Source organism: Panthera onca, chromosome F2 (genome assembly GCF_046562875.1).
Source record: "Panthera onca isolate mPanOnc1 chromosome F2, mPanOnc1 haplotype 2, whole genome shotgun sequence".
Classification (NCBI taxonomy): domain Eukaryota; kingdom Metazoa; phylum Chordata; class Mammalia; order Carnivora; family Felidae; genus Panthera; species Panthera onca.
The window spans coordinates 6,811,824-6,837,104 of NC_138356.1; the positions used below are offsets into that span (position 1 = coordinate 6,811,824).

Below are 25,281 nucleotides of genomic sequence, written 5' to 3' on the forward strand. Positions count from 1 at the left end.
GAAATTTGGGAGGCATAACCTTGCCCTTGCTCTCATTCCCACCTCTAATCAATCCCCAGGTTTTGTTCACACTATTCAAAAGTATCTCTTGATCTGTTCATCTAGTTATCTCCATCCCACTGAATGCTTTTCTAGATCATTTCCCAAAAAATTATTGCAACAGCATCTTCCCTGATCCCTCTTTCCAATCGTGCCTGCTTCTAAGTAACACCAGAGGACAGAGAGATCCTTCTACAATACAAACCTGATCCTGTGAACTCCCTGATTAAGTTTTGTCAATGACTCCCCATTTCCATCTGGACATGGTTCAAATTCCTTAAACTGACTCAATCTTGTTCTATCTTTTCATCTCTTTCTAGAAATCCTACCCAATTCCAACAGCTTTAAATACCATATTATGCCAATAACTCCTAAATTTACATCTCCTAGACTCCCACCCAGACCTCTACCCTGAGCCCAAGTCTCTTCTACAGTAGCCTTCTTAACATCTCCATTTGAATGACTCATAGGCATCTAAGAAGTGTGTTTACCAGGATTCTTGATTTCCCTCCCCATCTTCCTCAATTCAGCAAGCCACCCAACTGCTAAACTCAGAAAACCTGGGTATTATCTTTAATTCCCTTTTTCTCAGCCTGCACTTCAATCCACCTGAAGTGCAATTAATTCTCTCTAAAATATTTCGGTCTATCCGTTTCTCTGTATTTTATTCCCATCACTGTCTAAGTCATCGTCTTCTCTCACTTGGACCATCGCCAAGCCTGGTGTTTCACTATGCCCGTGTGTGTCCCCTTCCAATTCACTCCAACACAAAGCACCAAAGGAGTCTTTTAAAAATATAAATCAGTGCATGTCGCTCTCTTGCTTAAAACCTGTCAGTGACTTAACACTGCTTTTAAAACAAAATCCCAAATCCTTGCCCAAATCCTTACTATGCCCTCATTCACCACACTCCAACAGCAGGTCATTTTCTTCCTGACTCACTTTGACTGCAGAGCATCTAGGACAGTGCCTGGTACTTGAGACACGTGTGACAAATGCTGAAAAGATGAATAAATGAGTGGCTTACAAGACTTTTCTTGGACCCTGCTTCAGCTATTCTCTTTCTACTTCTACATATTACAGTCTAAGCCCCACTACATTGTAGAATAGAATGAGAGCTGGCAATGCCGACCTTGAAACACTTTTAGCTGGTGGCAGCAGAAATCAAAACGAGAGAACCCCAAGAGATGGGTGAAAACTCTGGCAGAATCAGGACTGACTCACTTCGCCATTTTTCCCCACCGGGTGGACATTCTCGGGCTCCTCTGAGCTCACATCTTGAAGAGTTTTCATGTTTTCTTTTCAACTGCGGTAAAATATAAGTAACAAAATAATTTACCATTGTAACCATCGTGAAGTGTGTGATTGAGTGACATTAAATACATTCACAAGGTTGTAGAGCCAACACCGCTGTCTATTACCAGAACTCTTCTATCAACGCAAACACTCTGCATCCATTATACAGTGACTCTCCATTCTCCTCTCCTCCCAGCCCCTGGTAACCACTATGCTACTTTCTAGCTGCATGAATTTGCCTATTTTTAGTACCTCATGTAAGTGGAATCGCATAATATTTGTCCTTTTGTGTCCAGCTTCTTTCACTTGGCATGTTTTCAAGGTTCATCCATGTGGTAGCGTGTGTCAGACTTGCATCCCTTTCTATGAGCGATTAATATCTATGTTTGTTTTTTTCATTCATTTGTCCAACAAATATTTACTGAGCACTTTGTTAAGGTCCAAGCAGTGCTCTAGACCCTATTCATATAGCAATGAACAAAAAACAAAAAGTTACTGCATTCGTCACACAAATAGAGAAGTAAATATATAGTACGTCAAACAGTAAGAAGTGCTATGGAAAACCAATATTGCAAGACTAGCTGTATAGGAAGAGGAAACCTTCGTGGTAGGATGCGACTGTTCATGTCGTGCCTTGAGGGCTAGTGTAAGGTCTTTGGGTTTTACTCTGAAATAAGAAGCCAATACGAAGTTTGGAGTTACAGAGTGACCTAACCTGACCTACGTTTTAAAGAAAAATCCTGGCTTCAGTATTAAGGGAATATGAGGCAAAATGAGACAAAGGGGAAATAGAAATACCAGCGAGGAGGATAACCCAATAGTCCAGGTGAACGATGGTTAAGACCTGTACCACAGAGTACTAGTCAAGGTTCTCCAGAGAACCAGAAACTATAGGATACATAGGTGATAGGTAGATTATGAGACAGGGAGAAGGGGGGAGGGGAGGGAGGAGAAAGGGAGAAGGAGGAGGAGAAGGAGAAGGAGAGGGAGAGGGAGAGGGAGAGGGAGAGGGAGAGGGAGAGGGAGAGGGAGAGGGAGAGGGAGAGGGAGAGGGAGAGGGAGAGGGAGAGGGAGATTTATCTTAAGGAATTGACTCATTCAGTTGTGTTGGCTGGCAAGTCTGAAATCCGCAGAGCAGGCCAACAGGCTGGAAACTGAGGAAGGGTTTCTGTGTTTCAGTCTTGTGGCCAGATTTCTTCTGAGAGAGAATCTGTTCCATGCCTCTTCCTCGTTTCTGATGGTTTGCTGGCAATCTTTGGCATTCCTTGGCTTGTAGATGTATCACCCTGATCTCTACTTTCGTTTTCACGTGGTATTCTCCCTGTGTGTGTGTGTGTCTCTGTCCAAATTTCTGCCTTTTATTTTACACCAGTCATACTGGGTTAGGGGCCTACGCCATTCTAACATGCCTCATCTTAACTAATTACATCTGCTACCACCCTATTTTTAAACAAGGTCATACTCTGGGGTACTGGGTTCAGAACTTCCACATATGATTTTGGGAGGAGACCCAATTCAGCCTACAACACAGAGTGATAGCTACGAATATAAGAAGCAGCTGGGAGTTTGCTGAAGTGTATGAAAGAAAGAGAGAAGTCAGGGATACTCCAATGTTTTTGACCTAAACCAAAATGATCAAGTTGCCATTCACTAAGATGGAGAAGAAAGTTTGGAGGGGAAAATCAAGAGTTCAGCTTTGCATATAATGCCAATAAATATATGGATAGACTGTATATTCAAATAAAGACCCACCTCCTACCCTAAGCTCCTCCTGTGGTTGACAACATCAGCGGGAGGCAGAAGGCCCAGGTGTCTCTGAAGGAACTGAGCAGACAGAACCTGCAGTGAGTCCCTTCCCCGGACATCCATGTCACCTAAGTAGTCCTCATTTCTAGTCCCCTCCACTTCTGTTCCTAGCCCCGCCTTCGTCACTATCAATGTTCCATTATACGACAATTACTTATAACACCTCCATAGAAGCCCTAAGCATAGATCCACTTAAAAAGTTATTAAAAGAATGTATGAAGTCAGAGCTAATTATGAGCTACAGGGATATTCTTTTTAACAGTTGTACTTTCACTAGGAACACTGAGATTTGAAGTGAACCCTAATAGAAACATGTTATTAACAGTTTGGTTGGCCTCAAATTCATATTAACCTGTGACTTTAATATCCATGATCTGTCTATCTTATATCTTGACATTTTCCAATCTGCATGGTTTGTAGTCAGCACAAGCAAAGACTTGCCATTATAGCTTTAAATCACTGTCAATTAGATTCTTGGATCCCAGTGGAGGAACTGTCTCTCCAAATAGCATAAAATAAAAATATATAATATGGACAAACCACACCAAAACAGAATTTTGAAGAGAAAAAAAAGAATCCAGGGGGAAAAAACAGGTCATCTTATAAAATTAAATCAATTTCAAATTCCATTCTAACTGTGATTTTTATTCTAAAGCCTCTCAGAAATTTTTCGTTAAAAGTAGTTCAATCTTGCCATGGATGTTTCTTTTATGAAACGATGCTATTTAAGGGTGAATAAAAATTTTCAATTTGCCTTCTAAAGGGATGACACTTTGCATATATTGATTTGGATGTGGTGATGTTTTCCTTGACATGGTTCAATAGCCAATATGATTAATTAGGGAAATGGAAATTCGATCTTCATAAAGTATTCCCTAAGTCTTTTGGATCCCTAAGGAGCAGTGCTTCCAAGAATACAGATTCCAAGATGATTCCATTTTGCGGCTAATATTAGTGAAATCGTCTGACTGTCATCTAGAATCTGGCCTAACAGGAAGACAGGGATCTCTAGAGTACTGCGGGCAGGTGAAGGTCTTTCCTCAGATAACTTGTCTCAGATCGAATTTTGTGGCTACACTAATACTCCCAGAGCTCTGTCCTTGCCAGGAGGGCCAGAGGAAGTCAGATTTCAGCACCCTACACCTATCATGCTTCACATCCCTGCTTGTTAGAGAAGCCAGCGGTCCCTCCCCAGACTCCCTGTGACTGCAGTGTGTCCAGACACCAGCCAGCATTGGAGGGCAGGCTGCTGATCCTGAGAGAAAAGACCAGTGCAGGGAAGGGTAAAAGCTGAATGTCTCCAAAGGAGCAGTGGAGCCGGGCTTTGTGTTTCTGAGGCTGAGTTTCAGACTTTTATCCTGCCTGAACATTTCCACTATTTTCCCTCACAAGCGTCTCTGTCTTGAAGCAAAGGACCGAAGCAAAATGCCTAATGAAGCGAACGTGGGGGGGGGGGGGGGGGGGGAGGGGGGTGCAAACTACCCAAGAAGAAGGACTTGGAAGGGGAGAAGAGGGAAGGGTCAGGTTACAGGTTCAGACATTCTCACAAGACCATTTGAAAATATGAACTTGAGACACAAATTCTGGGACCCATGGATGTCCCAAGAGGCTTCCTTCAGGCCCCTAGGAGTGGGGCATGCATCGCAGAAGCGTGCCTGCTGCTCATTTTCAGCAGTTTAAACTTAGCTCAAGCCCTCAAATGAAGGTTGGTCGGGAAAGGTCGTGGGTGGGCTTACTCAAGCTCTGGGTAACCAGGGACTGACCCGGTTCTTTCCTGACTTCCTTTGCACAGGGTCCTTCAGGACCCTGTGCCCTCCTCCGGTTAGGTTTCTGCTGCCATCCAGCTGCGCGCTGGAGGCATACACTGCCACGGCCGGCCACCGGCCAGCTATAACTGGCAGGTGCGCGCGAAGTTAGCTGAGACCCGCCCAGGTCCAGCTGGCGGCGGCGTCTGAGCTCACTTGGCGCCGACTGAGCCCCCACCCCAACCCCAGACCAAGGGGTTCGTCCTCTGCCCTCCTCCCCTGAATGACGAATGCTGGGCGCCAAGGCAAGGCCGGAGGCTCTGAGCGATTTCCAAATCTCTCATTTCCCCCTGCCTCGAGTGAGCTGTTGGCGCTGCTCCAGAAGCCTCCGGGGCTCTCAGCTCCAACCCCTAAAATAAACGCACGATGCCAGAAAGCGGGGGAGGGGAGAGCAGCAACGAACGGGGACAATGAGAATACTAGGAGAAAGACCCCATTCTCCAGGAAAAGGTAATAAGGGAAGCGACACAGTGTGAACTTACTCGGAAATGCTAACCAAGCTTCACTCTCTCCCCGAGCGCATACAAACGACCGAAAGACAAATCAGCCAACAAGCTCGGTGGCTTCCAAGAAAGGGTCTCATGAATGAGAATAGGTTGCTAGGTTTCCCTCCTCCCTCCCGACAATCGCTTCCCACAAGACTTCCACCGCCCAAAGAAAACATGCCGGGCCTGGCAACTACAAAGCGGGGGTGGGGGTGGGGGGATCCTCGCCGAGCCCACGAGGCCGCCCGCGGCCGCTCCCGCCTTCAGGACCCTGGAGAGCGGCCGCCGCGCCCTAGGGACTCCCTCCCTTCCTGCCCACTAGCCTGGTCCCCTCCCGCGCCTCGCCACCCAGTCACTTTTATTCGCGGCGTCTCGCCTCCATCTTCACTTTTCTTGGCAACCACCACTCTTGTTTTTCACAAACAGATTAAACTTTTTGTTTTGCTTGAGCGGGCTGTTTGGATTGGCTGAGTTAGGTTCTGGACCGTAACTTCACTCAACGTTAGTGGACCAAGAAGCTCTCAGAGCTCAAAAATGAGAGTCTGACTAGGCAGGTGACCTTAAAAAACCACTGACTTCAATCCCTTTACTTCACAAGTGAAGTAGAAAAATTCAAAGAATAAAGAGACTTTCCCAAGGTTAGCCGTGGTGTTAGTTGCAAGGCTGAGTCTAGAACCCTGGGCTTCTTTCTAAATGAATGCTTCCCTCTACTTTCAAAGAAAATAATAACAATAATTTTACCTTCACACTGGCCTTGTAGATATCCTAAGCAAGAAGTGGAAGGTGGAAAGGCCTGCATTCCTGAGAATAAGATGGATACATAGGGTGCAGAAAGGGGCCCTGCATACTGTGCCCTCATGAGCCCCCCGAGCAGTCCTGGTATCCCACCCACTCTCACCAGCATGACCAAAGTCAAATGAGCCAGCCCGTCTTCCACTCGGCCAGGGTCTGGGATCCCTCAGTCTTCTGCCACTATCCAATTCTCCCCAGACACTTCTCTAGACACTTGGTTAGTAGTAACCAAGTCCAACTTCTGTGCCTCCAGCAGGAAGAGCTCCAGGCACCTTGGGAGGTGGGAAAGGTGAGAGGGAAAGAGAGGAGAGCAAGAGTTGCGAAAGTGAACTGGGAGTGGGGCGCCTGGGTGGCTCAGTCAGTTAAGCGTCCGACTTTGGCTCAAGTCATGATCTCACCGTTGGTGAGTTTGAGCCCCACGTCGGGCTCTGTGCCCACAGCTCAGAGCCTGGAGCCTGCTTCGGATTCTGTCTTGCGCTCTCTCTCTGCCCCTCCCCGGCTCATGTTCTGTCTCAAAAATAAATAAAACATTAAAAAAATTTTTTAAGTGAACTAGGAGAATTGCATTCGTAGGAGACTCTAAAGAACCAAGAGATATGAACACAGAGGCATCTCATACTTAAGGTGCACACGAAACTCCTGGGAATGTTAACATTCAGATTCTGATGCAATATTCAGGACAGGGTCCCAGATTCTGTATTTCCAACAAGCTCCAGGTTGTTATTGAAGCTGGTCCAAGAACGACAATGGGGAGCCAAGTTAGAAAGGGCAAGGGGAGAGGAAGAAGAAAGGGGGGTAAGGAGAGAAAGGGGAAGGACAATCTAACCAAAGGCCTTTCCTTTTGCTCTCGCCGACCTTCTCTTGCACCCCAATGTACAGCCTCTAAATGCTGTAGAAATGGCACTAAAAGCACATTTTCAGTCTGTAGCTGGACCCAACACTAATGGCGTGTTGGTTTTGTTTCTCTCCCCCTACTTTTTGCTCTTCCTGCCGCCGGCCCTGCACAGCTCTCAGACGCGCCCGCTGCCCCGAAGCTGCTCAACCTACTTTTTAGCCTCTCTGGCCTCGCCCGATTCTTCTCTCACCTTCTCCAGCGACCCCCTTCTGGGGCTCCCCAGCGGCACCCGGACTTCTCCCTCCTGCTTCCCGCTTGCGCCCTGCCGGCGGCTGGGCTCTCGCGGGGGCACGGGGAGCGGCCAGGCCGCCTCTGGCTCCTGCTCCGGGCGGCTCTGGCACTGCCTAGGCCCCCAGGGGGACGCCTGCCCAAGGAAGAGGATGCCTGCGCGGGGCAGAGCTCGCCCATGCCCGTGAGTACCATTGTCTCCACCCACGCCCCACCCCCGGCCTCACCGGGACGCCAGCATCCCCAGCTCCTTCCAACCCCCACCGACCCACTCCAAGCCCGGCCAGCAGGGGCTCTGGCCAGCAAGGGGCAGGGGGGCGCGGGACAGAGAGTTTGGGTGGTAAGGTCGAGAAGCCTGAGCACGTTCAAGAAAAAGACGCCGGCGCCTCGCCTGACACCCCCTTTCCGTAGTAGACCCTCGAAGCTACTTTTCCCTGGACCATTTCCTTCCAGTGTCAATGCCAGCAGGAGGGAGCCCTCGCCCTTCCTGAGCCTGCTTCTCAAACTCTCGCTCTCAGCGCGTCGCTCAACCCCCTTCCTCCAAGCCTACCCCCGACGCGCCTCCGCCCCCACCTCGCGCTCCCACTCCCCTGCCCTCAGCGTCTGCAAGCTCTGGAGGCCGGGGAGGAAATGACGTGATGTTATTTTTGTGTCAGGTCAGCTTCCAGCTTCAGTTTAGCCCTCCGAGCTCCGGCGCAGGGCTCCGGCCTCCGCCTGCGCCTCGCTCCCGAGGGCACGCGGCGGGGTGTATAGGGACACTCGATGCTCTGTGCCCGCAGAGCTGGGCGGCAGCGTTCCCCACCACCCCCCCCCCCCTTCAGGGCTCTCCCTACCCCCAGACTTCGGAGCCCCTGGGGACGGAAGGCAGCAGCCTGGGGTCTCAGCGGGATCCGGAATCCGGAGCCAGCCAGCCCCCACCTCCCCACCCCCACCCCGGTGGGGCGTCCGGCAACGGCGGCAGGAAGAGGGCGTGGAACCCCTTTCCAGAGAGGGACCAGCAGAGGCTGAAGCTGCACGGGGGTGGGACGAAGCTGCACGGGGGGAAGGGGGAAGGCAGAGCTAGGAGAAGCCCGGGGAAAGAGAGAAGGTAGGGGGCTGCCCTCCAGAGGCGGGGGAGTCCACGGCGTGAGCACCCCCTCCGCTCGGGGCGCACCCCCAGCACACTCACACTCGCACCTCCCTCCGCCCTCCTTCATTCACAAGGTCTGAGCAAGCATTCCGGCACAGCGGAGTCTCGCTCGGCCCCCGCGCGCCGAAGCGGAGGGAGCGCAGAGGGGGGGTTTGCAGACGACCTCCGCGCTCGCCCGGCTCCGCGCCCACACCCTCGATTCTGCCTAATCCCGGGCCGGAGGAGGGGGCTGCAGTCCCGCCGCGGATTGGGTCCGGCTTGGAGCCTGGGGCGACCCCCGGACCCCCGCCGCAGTGGAGCGCGCCGCCGCCAGAGGGAGGCGAGACCGGGATAGCCCGGCCCGGGAGGAGGGAGTGAGGGGGCGGGGAGGAGGCAGAGCGGAGGGAGCTTGAGGGAGGGAGAAGGCGGCGAGAGGAAAGACCGAGCCGGAGGAAGAGGAAAACCGGGGAGAGCGACCGCGGGCGTAGTAAAGCCACCAGTTGGTATTGTGACAAGAAATAAGGCACACGCGGGACGCATGCGCACGGCCGACGGAGGCGAGCTGGCCGGAGCTTCCCCTCCGGCTGGCCGCGCGGACGGTGGAAGCGTGAGTACCCCGCATCCCCAGCCCCCCTGCCCCCTCTCGGACTCACCCTAAGGCCTCGGGGTGGGAAGTGGCCGGGGCGGAGCGGGGCGCGCACGCAGGGCCCGGAGTCCTCGTTGTCGCCGCGGTGGCGGGAGCGGAGCGGTCGCCTCATCCGCGGGTCCAGCCGCGTAGGTTGGTCAGTGCGTACCGTGGGGGTGTATGGGCTGAGGGTGTGCCTGGGTCCCCAGGGGGGCGTCCAGCCCCCAGGATCAGTTTCTGCCGGGTGCACCCGGCCGTCCGCACGACTCAACCTCTGTGGCCTGAGGTCAGTGAGTGGGTAGAGGACGCGGGAGGGTGGCCTTTTTAGCCTGAAATGCGTACTGAGCCCCGAAGTAGCTGTGGGGAACTCCAGGCGGTGGAAACGTCGGCGTTCTCACCGGTAGGGAGAAGGGCGAGGAAGCGGCCGGGCGCTGGAGGCGGGCGGCTGGAGCGCAGGTGGGAAGGAAGAGGAGACACTCCCCGACTCGCAGAGCCTCCCTTTAGGAAAAGCGCAACTCAGGCGGGGGACCCGGCAGGTGGGCGCGGGAAGCCGGACCCTGGAGGGTCTGCGCTTAAGCTCTTGAAAACAGAATGGACTGAACTGTGCCCCCAGCCTTGGCCACGGCGGTTAAGGTGCGGGCACCGCGGGTGTTTTTCTGGAGCAAACCCTGGCGGTTGGGTCTTCCGCACTCTCGGAGCTGCGCTCGGTAAGTTGGAGCGAGTCGGGGCGCCCCGGCTGCGGGGACTGCAAGGGGGCGTGCGCGCGCCGGGGACCAAGGAGGGGCCTCGCGCCGGCAGGAGGGCACCGGGAGACGTGGGGCGGGGTGGGGGTGGGGGGGGGTCTGTGTGCTTGGCGACTCCCCTCCCCCAGCTGTGGGGAGTGGGCGGGGTGGGGCCTCGGAGGGGGATGCGAGCCGCGAGCGGGTGGGCGTTTTCGGGCGGGGTCTGCGTGCGCGGCGTCCGGGCAGTGGGCGGGAAACGGTGCGCCCCGGGGGGTTTGTGCTCGGCGACCCGCCCACCCCGCGTGGGGGGTGAGTGGGCGGGGAAGGGCCCCGGTGGAGGCGGCGCTCGGAGCCGGGAGTGGGTTTTCCGGACTCGCCAGTTTCAGAGGAAGATCCCGGCGGGCGGCCAGGCCCTGCGCGCGACCCGAGCAGCGGGCGGGACGCGGCGGTGGATGGTGCTCGAAGCCAGAGCGGGGGCGCGGGCTGGGAACCCGGCGTGCAGCTGCTGCTGCAGCTGCTGCGCCCGCGGCCGCCAGGTTAGAGGAGTGAACGTGAATGGTTTCCGTCCCGGAGAAGGAGCGCGCTCGAGGGGAACTCTCGCCTGCCTTCCTTTGCTTCTCCGAATCCGGCGGAGGCCCGTCACGCCTTTGGACCCCGGTTGTCCCAACCAGGCGGACTGGCTGGAGTTGGCTGGGCGTCCCAACCGCGCCCGGCGCCTTGTGTGCGGGCTGGACTCCTCTCGTCCACAGCCTGGCAGAAGCAGTCACCCGCCCTGTTGGCTCCGTATTGCCCCTGGAGTATGGGGAGAGCCTGAGTTCCTGCACCAGTCTCCATTCACCCCACTTGGGTCTGTCCCCCTCCTGCGGGGCCCAGGGCCCTTGCGTGGCTTGGCTTCAGTTTACTTCTAGTGGTTCCAGATTATGGAATTGACTAAACAAGGGTCCTGAGTTCAAGAAATGAACTGACTTCCTCCCCAGACTTGGCAAGGACATTTGTAATGACATGACTCTCTGGAAATTCTTGGTTTTGCTCCTAACCTAATTTTTGTTCATAACCTCTGCTGTGCCTCATCCTATCTTCTCACTAGGTGGCATCTTTTGTATCTCGTATCAGTAATGCGTATGAGAGGCCCTGTTGCCGGATAGGTCAGACTCCTGAGCTCTGAAACTCAAATTCAAATCCCAGCCTCGGTGTGTGACCTCAGGCAAGTTACTTAACGTTTAGTGCCTTTGTTTTATGTCTGCAGTATGAGGATAAGAAAAAAGCTCTACCTGATAGGGCAGCTGCCAACATTCTGTAAATTAATACATTAGAGCTCTGCCACATGCCAAACAAAAACTGTTATTACTGTTACTGTATTTATGCTAAATTGGCTAAGTCGCCTTCAAAACAGTATAGAAAAAGATCAGGAACAAAATGCTTTTTTTTGGTATAATATAGTAGAAGATATCCATCACCAAAATTAGAAAAACTAAATATTTTCTATGTTGATATGTAAATGTTAGATACAATGCATTTCTACATCATCTCGACTCTATGTCAAATAATTATGAAATATTTGCATACACATTTCAGACAGCATTTTAAGAAAATTATCTCTAACCTTCAAAATACTTCACTTTGTGAAACAGGTAGGTATAAAAAATACACGTTAAGTCATAGTATATACAGAAAATCCAATATCTGCCTTAAAATATTGCACCAGGTCAATTATATATAAGAGCATCTGGAAACTTACCTTGGGAGCTAGAAATGCTGACTTCTCTAAGATGAGATTATAAACATTTTAGCCAAAAAGAATATAGAAAGATAGGGGCATCTGGCTGGTTCAGTCCCTAGAGCATGCAACTCTTGATCTCTGGGTTGTGAGTTTGAGCCCCAGATTGGTCACAGAGATCACTTTAAGAGGAAAGAAAGAAAAAATACCTAGAATGATAAAAGTCAGATTCCTTTACGTATTACAGCTGAGGAAACATTCAGAGAGGGTAGAGTTCCTTACTGAAGATCTCCAGTTAATAGGGCCCCAAATATGATTAGAATTAGGTCTCCTGACCCTCTCCTTAGGGCTCCTACATAACCAGGCTGATGTTTTCCTGTTTGCTACAGATTTATGAACCTTTAACAAATAGGAAACTAGAGGCCATGTGTTATATACAACACAAGAACGACCGGGAAGTGGGGCGCCTGGGTGGCGCAGTCGGTTAAGCGTCCAACTTCAGCCAGGTCACGATCTCGCGGTCCGTGAGTTCGAGCCCCGCGTCAGGCTCTGGGCTGACGGCTCGGAGCCTGGAGCCTGTTTCCGATTCTGTGTCTCCCTCTCTCTCTGCCCCTCCCCCGTTCATGCTCTGTCTCTCTCTGTCCAAAAATAAATTTAAAAAAAAAAAAAAAAAAAAAAAGAACGACCGGGAAGTAATTTGGCTATTCGTGTCCCACAGCTTGATTAGGGTCTCTCACAGTGGAAGGTAGACCCTCATAACTTACCTAAGGTAGACTGAGATCACAGATCAAGCTAGAGGGAGAGCCAGCATTGGAATTCAGGGTCCCACTGAAGTCTGCATTTGGTTGTATGTTCTGTTAATCCCTTGGAGCAGTTTTACCTTAGAAATCACTTTTGAGCTTTTTGTAAATTCTTAAAATCTCCCTCCTGCTGACTTAAGAGAGCTTTTTAGGAAAGGCCTTCAAAATTACATAGCAAGGAGATTTTATTGTTCCAGACTTTGTGGACAAGCAAGAATGAAAGAGAAAAAAAGCTTTCTGGTTTTAATGCAGTCACTTTTAAATGACTTCCATTCCAGGCACCTGAATATCAATCCCAAAATCCTACAGTTCTTTCATTTCTGCATGTGGCAGTCTAATGACTAACGACATTCACCTTCCATGGACAGATGCAGCTGGTAGCCTCAAGGTCCAGCCCTCACAGAACAGTTTAGGAATTCTATGGCAGAACCTTTCAAGGAAGCATCTGGCCTTGCAGAGTCATTTAAGATTATAAGAACGATGTGTCTTCCGAAGAAGGCCCTTCTGGGAACTGTGCTTGCATCCTTGAAGAGGGAGACCATGGTTCTTTCCAGTGGGCGAACTGGATATTTTACCCTTGACTTTGCACCTCTGTACACCTACAGAACTGAGTTTTGAAATCACCTGTGTTAAGTCAAGTCCCGATCTGATTATAATGTGAATCACTATCCAATTGGGAATATTTCAAGTTGGTTTTTGGTGCACCACCAGGTGACTCACAATGTGACCTTCTTCTATTCAACTACGTATGGTGTCAGTCAGCAACTAACAGGGTTCACTCTGAGTCAGAGCTTAGCCTTTAGTATAATAAGTGTGAGTCATTGACTACCCGGTGCTATCGAGATGGTCCCTGAATTTTACCTTGAGCAGCTCGAGAGTTTAGACAACCTGCATGGGTGAGTCAGTTCGTAGTACAATTGAATAAGCTTTTGCAGCAGCCATTCATGCACACATGCAGCGTGTGATATGAGTGAAAGCATGAGGTGATAGTATATGTTATGGAGTCATAGAAGAAATCACCCTGATTCTAATCTGGCTGATTAGATTCTAGCTATTTGCATGGGGAATCATTTGTGAAATAGGCATCATCAGCCCTGTTGCCCAGCAGTGATGTTTTACTTCGATTATTTCACTGATTTTTTTTTTTAAAGCCAGTTAACTGTTCTGGTTTGGAAGTGCTCAATTTCTACTAATTATTTAACTCTACGCTAAACTGTAGAACCCTTTTGGAATACAGTTAGCATTTGGATTTTAGACAATGGCATCTCATGCGGTTACTTAGCAGTTTGACTCCCCGAGGTCCTGGGTTACAACCCAGCAGTGGGTTATTAGTCGCCCAGCAGTGAAGTAGAGGAGTATCCTTTGTTGTCTGGTTTATCTCCGTTAGGTGCCCGTCGCCTCTAATGCTACCTGAGCAGTATCTGCTCAAGAGCTAGAACACAGGTTTGTGGTGCAGTTCTGAGGCTGGCAACACGTAGCACTTGTCACCCTTCTAGGGCTGGCTGGCTAGATCAACATAAACTGACAGAGCTGTTGCATTTGTGGCAAGACAGCGGAAAGCATGAGGCAACGTATGCCTTACCCACCTTTGCAAATGAATTTTACATCTCAGGGTAGAGTAAGAATGAGACTTAAGGTACCAGTAGATTTCTTAATTTCTTGGTAATCAGTGATAAGTTATTGCCTTTGGAACCGAGCTTAGACTACTGCTTAAAAGTACACGTTTGTTTTTCTGTTATCTTCTGACGGCTCCAAGAAAATCCCAAAAGTGTGGACTTTATACCATATACAGTAAAACCTTGGCTTGCGAGCATGATTCATTCCGGAAACATGCTTGTAATCCAAAGCACTTGTGTATCAAAGACGATTTCTCCATAAGAAATAATGGAAACTCACATGATTCATTCCACAACCCCAAAATAATCATATAAAAATGATTACAGGGGCGCCTGGGTGGCTCAGTCAGTTAAGCACCCCACTTCGCCTCAGGTCATGATCTCGCAGTTCATGAGTTTGAGTCCCATGTCAGGCTGTATGCTCTCAGCTCAGAGTCTGGAGCCTGCTTCGGATTCTGTGTCTCCCTCTGTCTGCCCTTGCCCCGCATGCTCACGCGCTCTCTCACTCTCTAAGATTAAATATTAAAATTTTTTTAAAAATGATTACAATATCATAATATAATACAGATAAAGAAAATACAAAATATAAAGAAGAGCAAATTAACCTGCACTTACCTTTGAAAACCTTTGTGACTGATATGAGGGAGACAAGAGAGAGGATCATTACCGTGTAGGACAACTTCCACTATCATAATGGAATCACTGCTATCTATTGGCTCAATGGAATCTTTTTTGTTTTATGCAATTTTAACAAGGAACCTGTCCAGTGACACTTGCTTTTGCCTCCTTTTGAGGATTTTGTGGAATTGTGGCATTGCATTGATAATCACGCACAATCCTGCAGTGAGAGAGGGAGGGAGAGAAGAACCATTGGTTCACTTGTGATCACGTGGCATTCAGCATCACATACTACTCGTGTTGCAAGACGTCTCTCGTTTATCGACTTAAAATGTATTAGAAATGTTTGCTCGTCTTGCAGAACACTCGCAGAACAGGTTACTCCCAATCCAAGATTTTAACTGGACCTTTATTATATTTCTACAGATATCCATTCCTAGCAATAACCCAGATACTAATTCATATGTCTTCTCCTATATAGGAGTGTATAGATGCTTCTGGGTATTTAATGGGAACGGTACAAAAAGAGTTCTGACTTAATGTAATTCCTGGCAGATGCAGGTCATTAGGACGCTATTGAGTTAGACTGTTTATAACACTGAAACAAAGTTTCTACAGAAGTTTGCTAAATTTCAGTGAGGAGCTAAACATACTTTTGTGACATTTGTTATCGGTTTTACCTTTGTTTATTTGAGTCATAAGTTACAGTAAAGTGTGCACATCTTAAATGTACAACTTAATAAACCTTACGTGAGTATACCGCCATGTAACTATCTAGACCAGCCTTTCTCCACCTTAGCATCACTGACATATTGGATTGACTACCTCCCTGTTTGGGAGACTGTCCTGTGCATTGTAGGGTGTTGAGCAGTATCCCTGCCCTCTACCCCTAGATGCCAATAGCACCCTTCCCTAGATGGGACAATGACAAATGTCTCCAGACATTGCTAAATGTTTTCTGGGGGCAAGATCACTCCCCACTGCTTTAGGTCAAGGTACAGGATAATTTTAGCTATCCATAAGGCCCCCTCTTGCTTCCTCCCAGTCTTTACTCCCACAGGTAACCAACGGCTCTTTTAAGTTCTCAAACCATATACAGTTGACCCGTGAACAATGGGTTTGAACTGCTTAGGTCAACTTGCACATGGATTTTTTTTTTTTTTTTTTTTTTTTTTTTTTGGATACAGGATAGTACTCTAAAAGTATTTTCTCTTATGGTTTTCTTTCTTTTTTTTTTTTTTTTTAATTTTTTTCTTACACTTATTTATTCTTTAGAGACAGAGACAGAGCACTGGTTGGGGAGGGATAGAGAGAGAGGGAGACAGAATCAGAAGCAAGCTCCAGGCTCTGAGCCGTCAGCACAGAGCCCGATGCGGGGCTCGAACTCACAAACCGTGAGATCATGACCTGAGCCAAAGTCAGACGCTTAACCGACTGAGCCACCCAGGCGCCCCTCTTATGATTTTCTTAGTAATGTTTTCTTTTCTCTAGCTTACTCTATTGTAAGAATACAGTATATAGTGTGTATAACATACAAAATATGTGTTAATAGACTGTTTATGCTGTTGGTGAGGCAGCCAGTCAACAGGAGGCTGTGAAGTTTGGAGGAGAGTCAAAAATAATAGGCAGATTTTCAACCGTATGGGGACGGTCAGTACCCCAACCCGCATGTTGTTTAAGGGTCAGCTGTATTAGCTGAGCCTTTTTTTTTTTTTTTTGAACTTCATTTGGAATTACATAGTACGTAATCTTTGCATCTGGTTCTTTAACTCAGCATTTTTTTTTTTTGAGATTCACTCGTTGTTGCATATTGTGACTCGTGATTTTTCAATGCTGCCCAGTGTTCCTTTGTGTTAACACAACACAGTTCGTTTAACCGTTTCACTTTTGAAGGACATTTGAGTTGTTTTCTAGTGTGGGGCTATTGAGAATAATGCTAATATTAATATTCTTATTCATGTCTTTTGACAAACATAAGCCCTATTTCCATTGGATGCCCAGGAGTGAGACCGCCAGATAATGGATCCAGTATATGTTTAGATACTAGATACTATCAGTTTTTCAAACTGTTTTACACCCCAAGCCAATTTACACCCCATCCTCACCAGCACTTAGTGTCGTCCACCCCTGTAACTTGGTCATCCTGGTGGCAGTGTAGTGGTAATTCCCTGTGGTTTTAGTTCATATTCCCCTGATTACTAATGATGTTGACCATCTTTTTGTTGGCCGTTCATATGTCATCTATTGTAAACTGCCTCTACAAGCCTTTGACCTGTTCTTCCATTGTGTTGTCTGTCTTCTTTTTGATCCATTAGAGTTCTTTATACATTCTGGGGCACCTGGGTGGCTTAGTCGGTTAAGCATCTGACTCTTGATCTCAGCTCAGGTCTTGATCTCAGGGTCTTGATCTCAGGGTCGTGAGTTCAAGCCCTGTGTTGGGCTCCACCCTGGCCGTGAAAACTGCTTTTAAAAAAAAGAGAGAGATCTTTATATATTCTGGATATAAGTCAAAAATGTCCGTGTGTCTACATGTATGTCACATCCCAGGCTGTGCCTTGCCTTTACGATCTCCCACCATTATCTGTTGTCTTCTATAGTTTTTGTTGTAAGGTCCTGCTTCTCCGAAGGTAACATGACTTTTTCCTCTGGCTGACTTACAGTTTTTCTCTTTGGTTTTGGCTTGCCACAGCTAGAATGAAGGTGGTGTGGTTTTATATTTATCCTGCATTCAACTCCCTCGTTTTCTTATATCTGTAGATTGATGTCTTTCATCAATTTTGGAAAATTTTCACTCAACATCTTTCAGATTTTGCTTCTTACCTGTTTCCTTCTCTCCTGCTTCTGGGACTCAAACCATACATGTTAGATTTTCCCTTTCTTCCCTTGTGTTTCTTATTTGATGCTCTATTGCATCCATTTTCCTTCCTTCTTTCTTTTCTTTTTTCTTTTGGTCTGTCTTTCTCTCCTTCAATTTGAATATTTTCTTTTGACCTTGTTTGAGTTTACTGAGCCTGTCTTCTGCTGTGCCCAGTCTTTTGTCAAACCATTTGGGAGTTGTTAATTTCAGAAAGTGTTTTGTTCTCAAAGCAGTATGTCCAATTGATTCTTTTCAATACACTTAAATTCTCCAGTGAAATCCCCCATCAGTTCTGTCCATCTGATTCTTGGCTACTCAATCCCATATTGATAGTGTTTGTGAGCCTGTATCTGTTATTTGCTTCTTCTGTCACATTTTTCTGTCTCTTCACATTCCCCCTAGTTTTTATTGTAGATGCACATTGCATATTAAGAGACTGTGTAGATTGAGTCCTAGCATCCACCAGCCAGGAATCTCCCTTGGAGGGATTTCCTCTGGGAGGATGAGGGGCTTCACCACTTGACTACTAACAGGTATTGAGATAAGTTGGAGACAGATGCAATTTCAATAAGACGTAGGTAACCTCTGGCTTTCCCCCATTTCTCGGGTATTTCCTCCTGGGCTCCAGAGTCAGAGCCTAGTGGGTTTCCATGTCCTGGGTCTTGAAAGACTGAGACATCCATTGCCCCCTCCAGAGGTTTTGAGCTGGCTTTCTGCCCCCACCTTCCCCGGCTGACTTGCACATTGGGTAGATGTCTTGAGAAGGCCAGCCGTGTGTTTGAGGAGACCTTGTTACAGACGGACACTGGGTCTTCCACTTGACCTTAAGGTGTCCCATTATAGTCTCATCCTACGCCTCCAGGGGGCAAGTGCCCTCAGGAGGGAAAAACACCAGGTGACAGACTGCTCACTTTTCCAAGAGCTCTCCCTCTCAGAAACCTTAGCTCATTCAATCTTTTTGCTTCCACGGCTCTCTGATGTCTTTAGAAAAATGTGATTCTAGTTACTTACCTGACTTTTTCGTTGGTGCAGAGGAACAGCGGTCTGCCCTGACCTGTTGCCTTTTTTCTTGAAAATGTTTTTCCCCGATTAAGTTTCTTTTCCTTTTTTCTTTTCTTTTCTTTCTTTTTCATTTCTTTCTTTTTCTTCTTTTTACTTTTGGATCACATTTGTATCTTTCTATTACATTTGTTTCTAACGTAATTCAGAAAATGAACATTAAAAATCTTGCCATTCACAACTATAAAGTGTCCTATATGCTTCATGAGCTTAAAAATGTTAGAAGGAAAAGAAATACGTTAGAATCCTTGCAACTCTTCATGTTTCATATTGCAATCATGTGATATAAAACGCATGAGCATTGGGATGAAAGAAAGCTGAGTTTGAATCTTGACTTTACTCACTTAGTTTTCTGAACCTCTAATTCTGAATATATATAGCATGGATAATTACGCTTACTTTCTAGTAAGAAATGTACAGCAAGAAATGGAGCATTCAAGAGAGTATTCAGTAAATGGAACCTGTTATCAGTATTCCTATAGTATTTATCCATCATTATTTTAGGCCCCTGAACATGGATAATTTGATTTTATTTATTTTTCTAAATGTTTGTTTTTGAGGGGGGGGGGGAGTGAAAGCGGTAGGGAAGGGCAGAGAGAGAGCGAGACCGAGGATCTGAAGTGGGCTCTGTGCTGACAGCAGAGAGCCCAATGTGGGGCTCAAACTCATGAACCATGAGATCATGACCTGAGCCGAAGTCAGCTGAACCACCAACCGACTCCTGAATAATTTGATTTTAAACACTCAAATTTTGATAATATTTATATCTGGTACAGATTCTAAGATTTCTGCCATTTAAACAAGGTTCTGAACAGTTTTTTAATATAAAAGGCCTATGCTTATGTCTTAATATCTGTGAAAATATAACTAAATAAGCTTATGAATTCATATTTTGCCAAAACTTTTATCTTTTGTAGACCACAAAATAACAAATAAAATTTAGTAACAAAGAATTATAATCCAAAGTAAAATCTCTCCTTAAAATCCATATCTGACTACTTGGTGTCATATCCAGTAGGGTTTATTACAAGATGTTGCCAATAAGAAAACAATATTAAGAATACTTTAAGAAGTCTGCCAGTATTCTCTGGAAAGGACAGCTGGTTTATTTTTGCAGAGGAGAGTCTGTGTGGGGGCTAGGAGTAATTGTAACATTATCCTCATGAATGATTTAAATACAATTAATCTTCATATTAAATTTTCTGTTACCGAGCTGCACTTTTATTTTGACTTATGCATCTGTTTCTTTTAAAAAAGACTGTACTAGTATATGAAAACAATTAGATTCTGCCCTAAATAGAAGATGAGGGGCGCCTGGGTGGCTCAGTCAGTTGGGCGTCCGACTTCAGCTCAGGTCATGATCTCACGGTCCGTGGGTTCAAGCCCCAGGTCAGGCTCTGTGCTGACAGCTCAGAGCCTGGGTGGAGCCTGCTTCAGATCGTCTGTCTCCCTGTCTCTCTGTCCCTCCCCCATTTGCACACACATGCGTTCTCTCTCTCTCAAAAAACTAAATAAACGTGAACAGAATTCTTTTTTAATCTTTAAATAGGAGACGAAAATAGTATTCCTGGAGGCAGATGGGTGCTTCTGGGATACGCAGGGCTCCCCTGACCGGAGCAAGCAGGACGGCACCTCGGGTCTGTGTCCCTGAGGCCACAGGCCTATCTCACTCTTTAACTTCCTTAGCGCAGTGAGAGTGGTCTGGCCTCCACGTTCCGAGGAGACTGCTCTCCTTCCAGTGTGAGGGCAGGTGTCAGTCAAGGCACAAGAACTGTAGGATCTGGTCATGCAACAAACTGGAATTTATCTAATTCCTACCAGACCGAAGGCTTTGCTAACCAAGTTGAGTCATGGGGCCCCTGGGTGGCTCAGTTGGTTGAGCGGCCAACTTTGGACCAGGTCATGATCTCACAGTTCGTGGGTTCAAGCCCCACATAGCACTTTGCGCGTGGAGCCTGCTCTGGATTCTCTGTCTCCCTCTCTCTCTGCCCCTTCCCCACTAATGTGTGTGTGTCCGTGCATGCTCTCTTGCTCTCTCTCTCTCTCAAAAATAAACATTTTAAAAAATTATTTAAAAAGAAGATAAGTCACTTCTGGCCCTTTAGGTGACTTGTTAGACCGTGCTATTATTCTTTTGGTGAAATGAAGGACTGAGTAACAAAAACATCTGAATATCCTGACCAGAACTTGGTGAATAAATTCAGGTTAAAGGAGGGTGGATGAAAGGGTACAAAGAGGCAAAAAGGTAAAATTCTGCAAAATCTAATAAAGTGAAGATCTCACCTGGGCATGTTAAACAAACGTCATAAACGAAACAAAAGACTTTATTTCTTTTCTGTATCTTTCAGTGACATGTTCCAAATCATGAAGGTATTAAAACTATAAATACTAATTTACATAGAGCATATATTTGTTTAAAATATATGTATTCTGTCGATAAAGAAGATGTGGTATATATGTACAATGGAGTATTACTCGACAATCAAAAAGAATGAAATCTTGCCATTTGCAACTACGTGCTTGGAACTGGAGGGTATTATGTTAAGCGAAATTAGTCAGAGGAAGACAAATATCGTATGACTTCACTCATAGGAGGACTTTCAGAGACAAAACAGATGAACATAAGGGAAGGAAAGCTAAAATAATATAAAAACAGGGAAAGGAACAAAACATAAGAGACTCTTAAATATAGAAAACAAACGGAGTGTTGCTGGAGGGGTTGTGGGAGGGGGGATGGGCTAAATGGGTAAGGGGCATTAAGAAATCTACTCCTGAAATCATTGTGGCACTATATGCTAATTTGGATGTCAGTTAAAAAATAAATTAATTAAGAAAAAAAGTTCCACCCGTGAAAAAAATATGTATGTAAATATTATATACACATATTATACATGTATATATTATATACATATAGTGTGTGTGTGTGTGTGTGTGTGTGTGTGTGTGTGTGTATTATGATGCAGTGCCTGGGTACCTCAGTTAAACGTCTGACTCCGGCTCAGGTCTTGATCTCATGGTTGGTGAGTTTGAGCCCTTCATCGGGCTCTGTGCTGACAGCTCGGAGCCTGAAGCCTGCTTTGAATTCTGTGTCTCCCTCTCTCTCTATTCCTCCCCGGCACGCGCTCTCTCTCGCTCTCTCAAAAATAAAGAATTAAAAACTTTTAAAAATAATAAACATTTAAAATTTTTTTAAAAAATAAAATAACTCTATTCTGAGAATCAGGAGATGCAAATAGATTATATTTCCATAATGGAAACTGGTCTTCTCTGAGTCTTTTTATGCATCCCTTAGGATGGGGGTTTCATTTCTGGATCTCTGTATCTAACTGCCTATTTGTCTTACAAAAAGATTATCAAATTAGCTATGGTACTCTACAGATAGGCCAAAATGCATAACTATTAAATATTTTGGTTCTTTGCAATTTTCTCGGTTTTAGATGTTTGTTCAATATATCTAGCTATTTAACACTTCATGCCAAGGGGGGATGGGAACCTAACATTCAGTAGCTATTCTGGCACACACTGTAGAAAACCAGAACCTTGAGGAACAGAGATTCTCCCCCACACACCCCAGGAACAGCAGACAAAAACATTCCGTCAGCTCAGCCCCCGGAGACTGTCCTGGGGACACTGAGGGAGTATGGGCCCAAGGGAGTACACTGGAGTTTCCATTCCAATCTGAAGCAGCCCTGCTGAGAAAAAGGACTCCAGAGGCATTTCTCCAAAAATAACCCGGATCCGTCTAGCTGTGGCCCAGGCCCAGGTGTGGTGTGAAGACCAAGGCACTGTGGGGTGGGTGGATCTGAGCCTCCAGCCGAATGATCTAGACCCCAGTCTCTTTATGATCTACACCCCAGTCTCTTTATGATCTACACCCCAGTCTCTTCATGATCTACACCCCAGTCTCTTCATGATCTACACCCCAGTCTCTTCATGATCTACACCCCAGTCTCTTCATGATCTAGACCCCAGTCTCTTTATGATCTATACCCCAGTCTCTTTATGATCTACACCCCAGTCTCTTCATGATCTACACCCCAGTCTCTTCATGATCTAGACCCCAGTCTCTTCATGATCTAGACCCCAGTCTCTTCATGATCTAGACCCCAGTCTCTTTATGATCTATACCCCAGTCTCTTTATGATCTACACCCCAGTCTCTTCGTGATCTACACCCCAGTCTCTTCATGATCTAGATCCCAGTCTCTTTGGGGGCTGACTTGGGAAGTTGGGCACATCACAGAAGCCCTCTGAGTCTGACTTTCCCCCTTGATAAAATGGGATCTGGAAATCTCCATGGAATCATTTCACAAATTACATGTAAGGTGTGATGACTACTCCATTTGCTCATGTAGACAATGGGGAAACTGGATTCATTGGAAGCCATAAGTGGAAAAAGTAGGCTCTGATAAGGAGTTTAGATTTTCTTCTAGTGTCATAGATTGCCACTGAAGACCACAGAAGGGGACTCACAAAATTGTGGATTCTGTTGTAATCAGTAGATGTTTTAGACATTGTGGGCCATATGGTCTCTACTGCAACTACTCAGCTCTTGCCACTGTAATGGAAAATCTGGGGGGGTGGGGGGGTAAAGTAGAAGGGGGTGGACTGGGGGTCATTGTAGTGTCCCACACAAAATATGATGCCCACCTGGGCCGGATGGGCAGTGGAATTGGAGAAAGGTGAGTAGACCCGATGTCTACTCTGGAGATCTGGCAACCTGGCCAATGAGTAAGCAGCAGAGAGAGGAATCAAGGTGGTTCCTCGGATATGGGTGAATAGGGGCACCATGTATGGACTTGGAGAAGGTGGGAGAGGAAACAGAGGGGGCAGGAGAGGAGACACAAGAGTCCATTTTAGATCCTAAAGCCTGAGATGTCTACGGAGGTCCCACTGTGGCGGCAAGTAGGCAGTTGGATTAATGTGTTTTGAAATGAAAGGATTGGCCTGGGCCAGAGGCAGAAATGTAAATTTGGTAGGCTCTTCATGATACGTAGCTTGCTTTGCTACAGCATACTAAATTCTCATAAGGCTATGCTGGGAAATTCTTTGGCATAATCAATGGGATGTCACTGCCCTAGAATCGGTCTGGACTTATCTTTTCTAAAACTGTAAACAATCTACGAAGAGTTTCTATATATTTACCACACAGGTCAGCAAACTAAGGCACACGGGCCAGATCTAGACTGCTGCCTGTTTTTGTATGGCCTGCACACTAAATACGGTTTGTTTGTTTTTTTTTTTTTAATTTTTTTTTTTAACATTTATTTATTTTTGAGACAGGGAGAGACAGAGCATGAACAGGGGAGGGTCAGAGAGAGGGAGACACAGAATCTGAAACAGGCTCCAGGCTCTGAGCTGTCAGCACAGAGCCCGACGCGGGGCTCGAACTCACGGACCGTGAGATCATGACCTGAGCCAAAGTTGGACGCCCAACCGACTGAGCCACCCGGGCGCCCCTAAATATGGTTTTTACGTTTAAAAAAATCATTTATTCATCCTGGGGCACCTGGGTGGCTGTTAGTTGAGCGTCTGACTCTTGATCTCAGTTCAGGTCATGATCTCATGGTTCGTGGGTTTGAGCCCCGCGTGAGGCCGTGCACTGACAGTGTGGAGCCTGCTTGGGATTCTCTCTCTTTCTCTCTCTGCGCCTCCCCCCATCTCTGTCTGCCCCTCCCCTGCTCTCTCGCTCTCTCTCAAAAATAAACATTTAAAAAAAAAAAAATAATAAAATATTTTTATTTTCCGTATATACCATATATATATGTATATATACCGTATATACCGTATATATTTCCGTATATACCATATATATATTCCATATATATATATATTCCATATGGAATATATATATATATGGAGAGAGAGAGAGAGGGAGAGGGACTTATTTTGGGGAAATGGCTCACATGATGGTGGAAACTTGGCACATCCAGACTCTTGCAGGGCTAGGCTGGCAGGCTGGGGACTCAGGAAGAGTTACAGTTCAACTCCAAGGCAGTCTGCTAGTAGCATTCCTTCTTGCTCAGCAGAGGTCAGTAAGTCAGCAACAGCCAAGTGCAAGAGACGTGGAGGGCAAGGCATGGGGGAGGGGCATGGGGCCTCCATACCCTCTGTGGGGACACCACCCTCCCAGCAGCTAGATGTGTTCACTGGCCCAGAGGTTCAATGTTCACACTTTTTAACTGTTGGAGGAAAAAAAATTGGAAGAAGAAGAATGTGTCGTGACACGTGAAAATATTCTGAAATTTGAATTTTAACGTCCGTGAAGTTTTATTGGAACTCGGCCATACTCGTTCAGTTATGTGATGTCCGTGACTGCTTTTGTGCTAATGGAAGCAGAGCTGAGCGGTTGCTTTAGAGACGGAATGGCGGGCAAAGGCTACAATATTCACCCTCCAGTCCTTTCTGGAAAATGTTTGCTTACCTCTCATACACAACCTAAACTAAGTGTGAAGTATGACTGCGTTTTTGTAGGAAATAGTTTATATGAAAGCAAATGTGACGTTCAACCTCTAGCAATGTTATTTCTTAGAAGTGTGCACCCTTTTAAAAAAATTTTTTGTAATGTTTATTTATTTTTGAGAGCGAGAGAGACAGAGAGTGGAGGGGTGGGGGCAGAGAAAGAAGGAGACACGGAATCCAAAGGAGGCTCCAGGCTCTGAGCTGTCAGCACAGGGCCCGACGTGGGGCTCGAACTCACGAACTGCGAGATCATGACCCGAGCCGAAGTCAGACGCTCAACCGACTGAGCCACCCAGGCGCCCCCAAAATTGTGCACTCTTAAGAAAAAAACGTTAGAAAAACAGACCAAAAC

The 25,281-nt window shown here is 46.8% G+C and overlaps 1 protein-coding gene across 2 annotated transcripts in view; it reads left to right on the forward strand.

Annotated features, from left to right (window-relative positions):
• RGS20 (regulator of G protein signaling 20) overlaps positions 1–25,281 on the forward strand; it is an 85,802-nt gene that overhangs the window by 19,156 nt on the left and 41,365 nt on the right. Inside the window, exon 2 of one of the 2 annotated variants that reach the window (XM_078441563.2) lies at positions 7,231–7,530. In XM_078441563.2, coding sequence (XP_078297689.2) covers positions 7,231–7,530 — 300 coding nt within the window. Of the gene's footprint in view, positions 1–7,230; positions 7,531–8,393; positions 9,062–25,281 lie in introns of those variants that run through there. The other variant, XM_078441562.1, reaches the window with a different exon arrangement.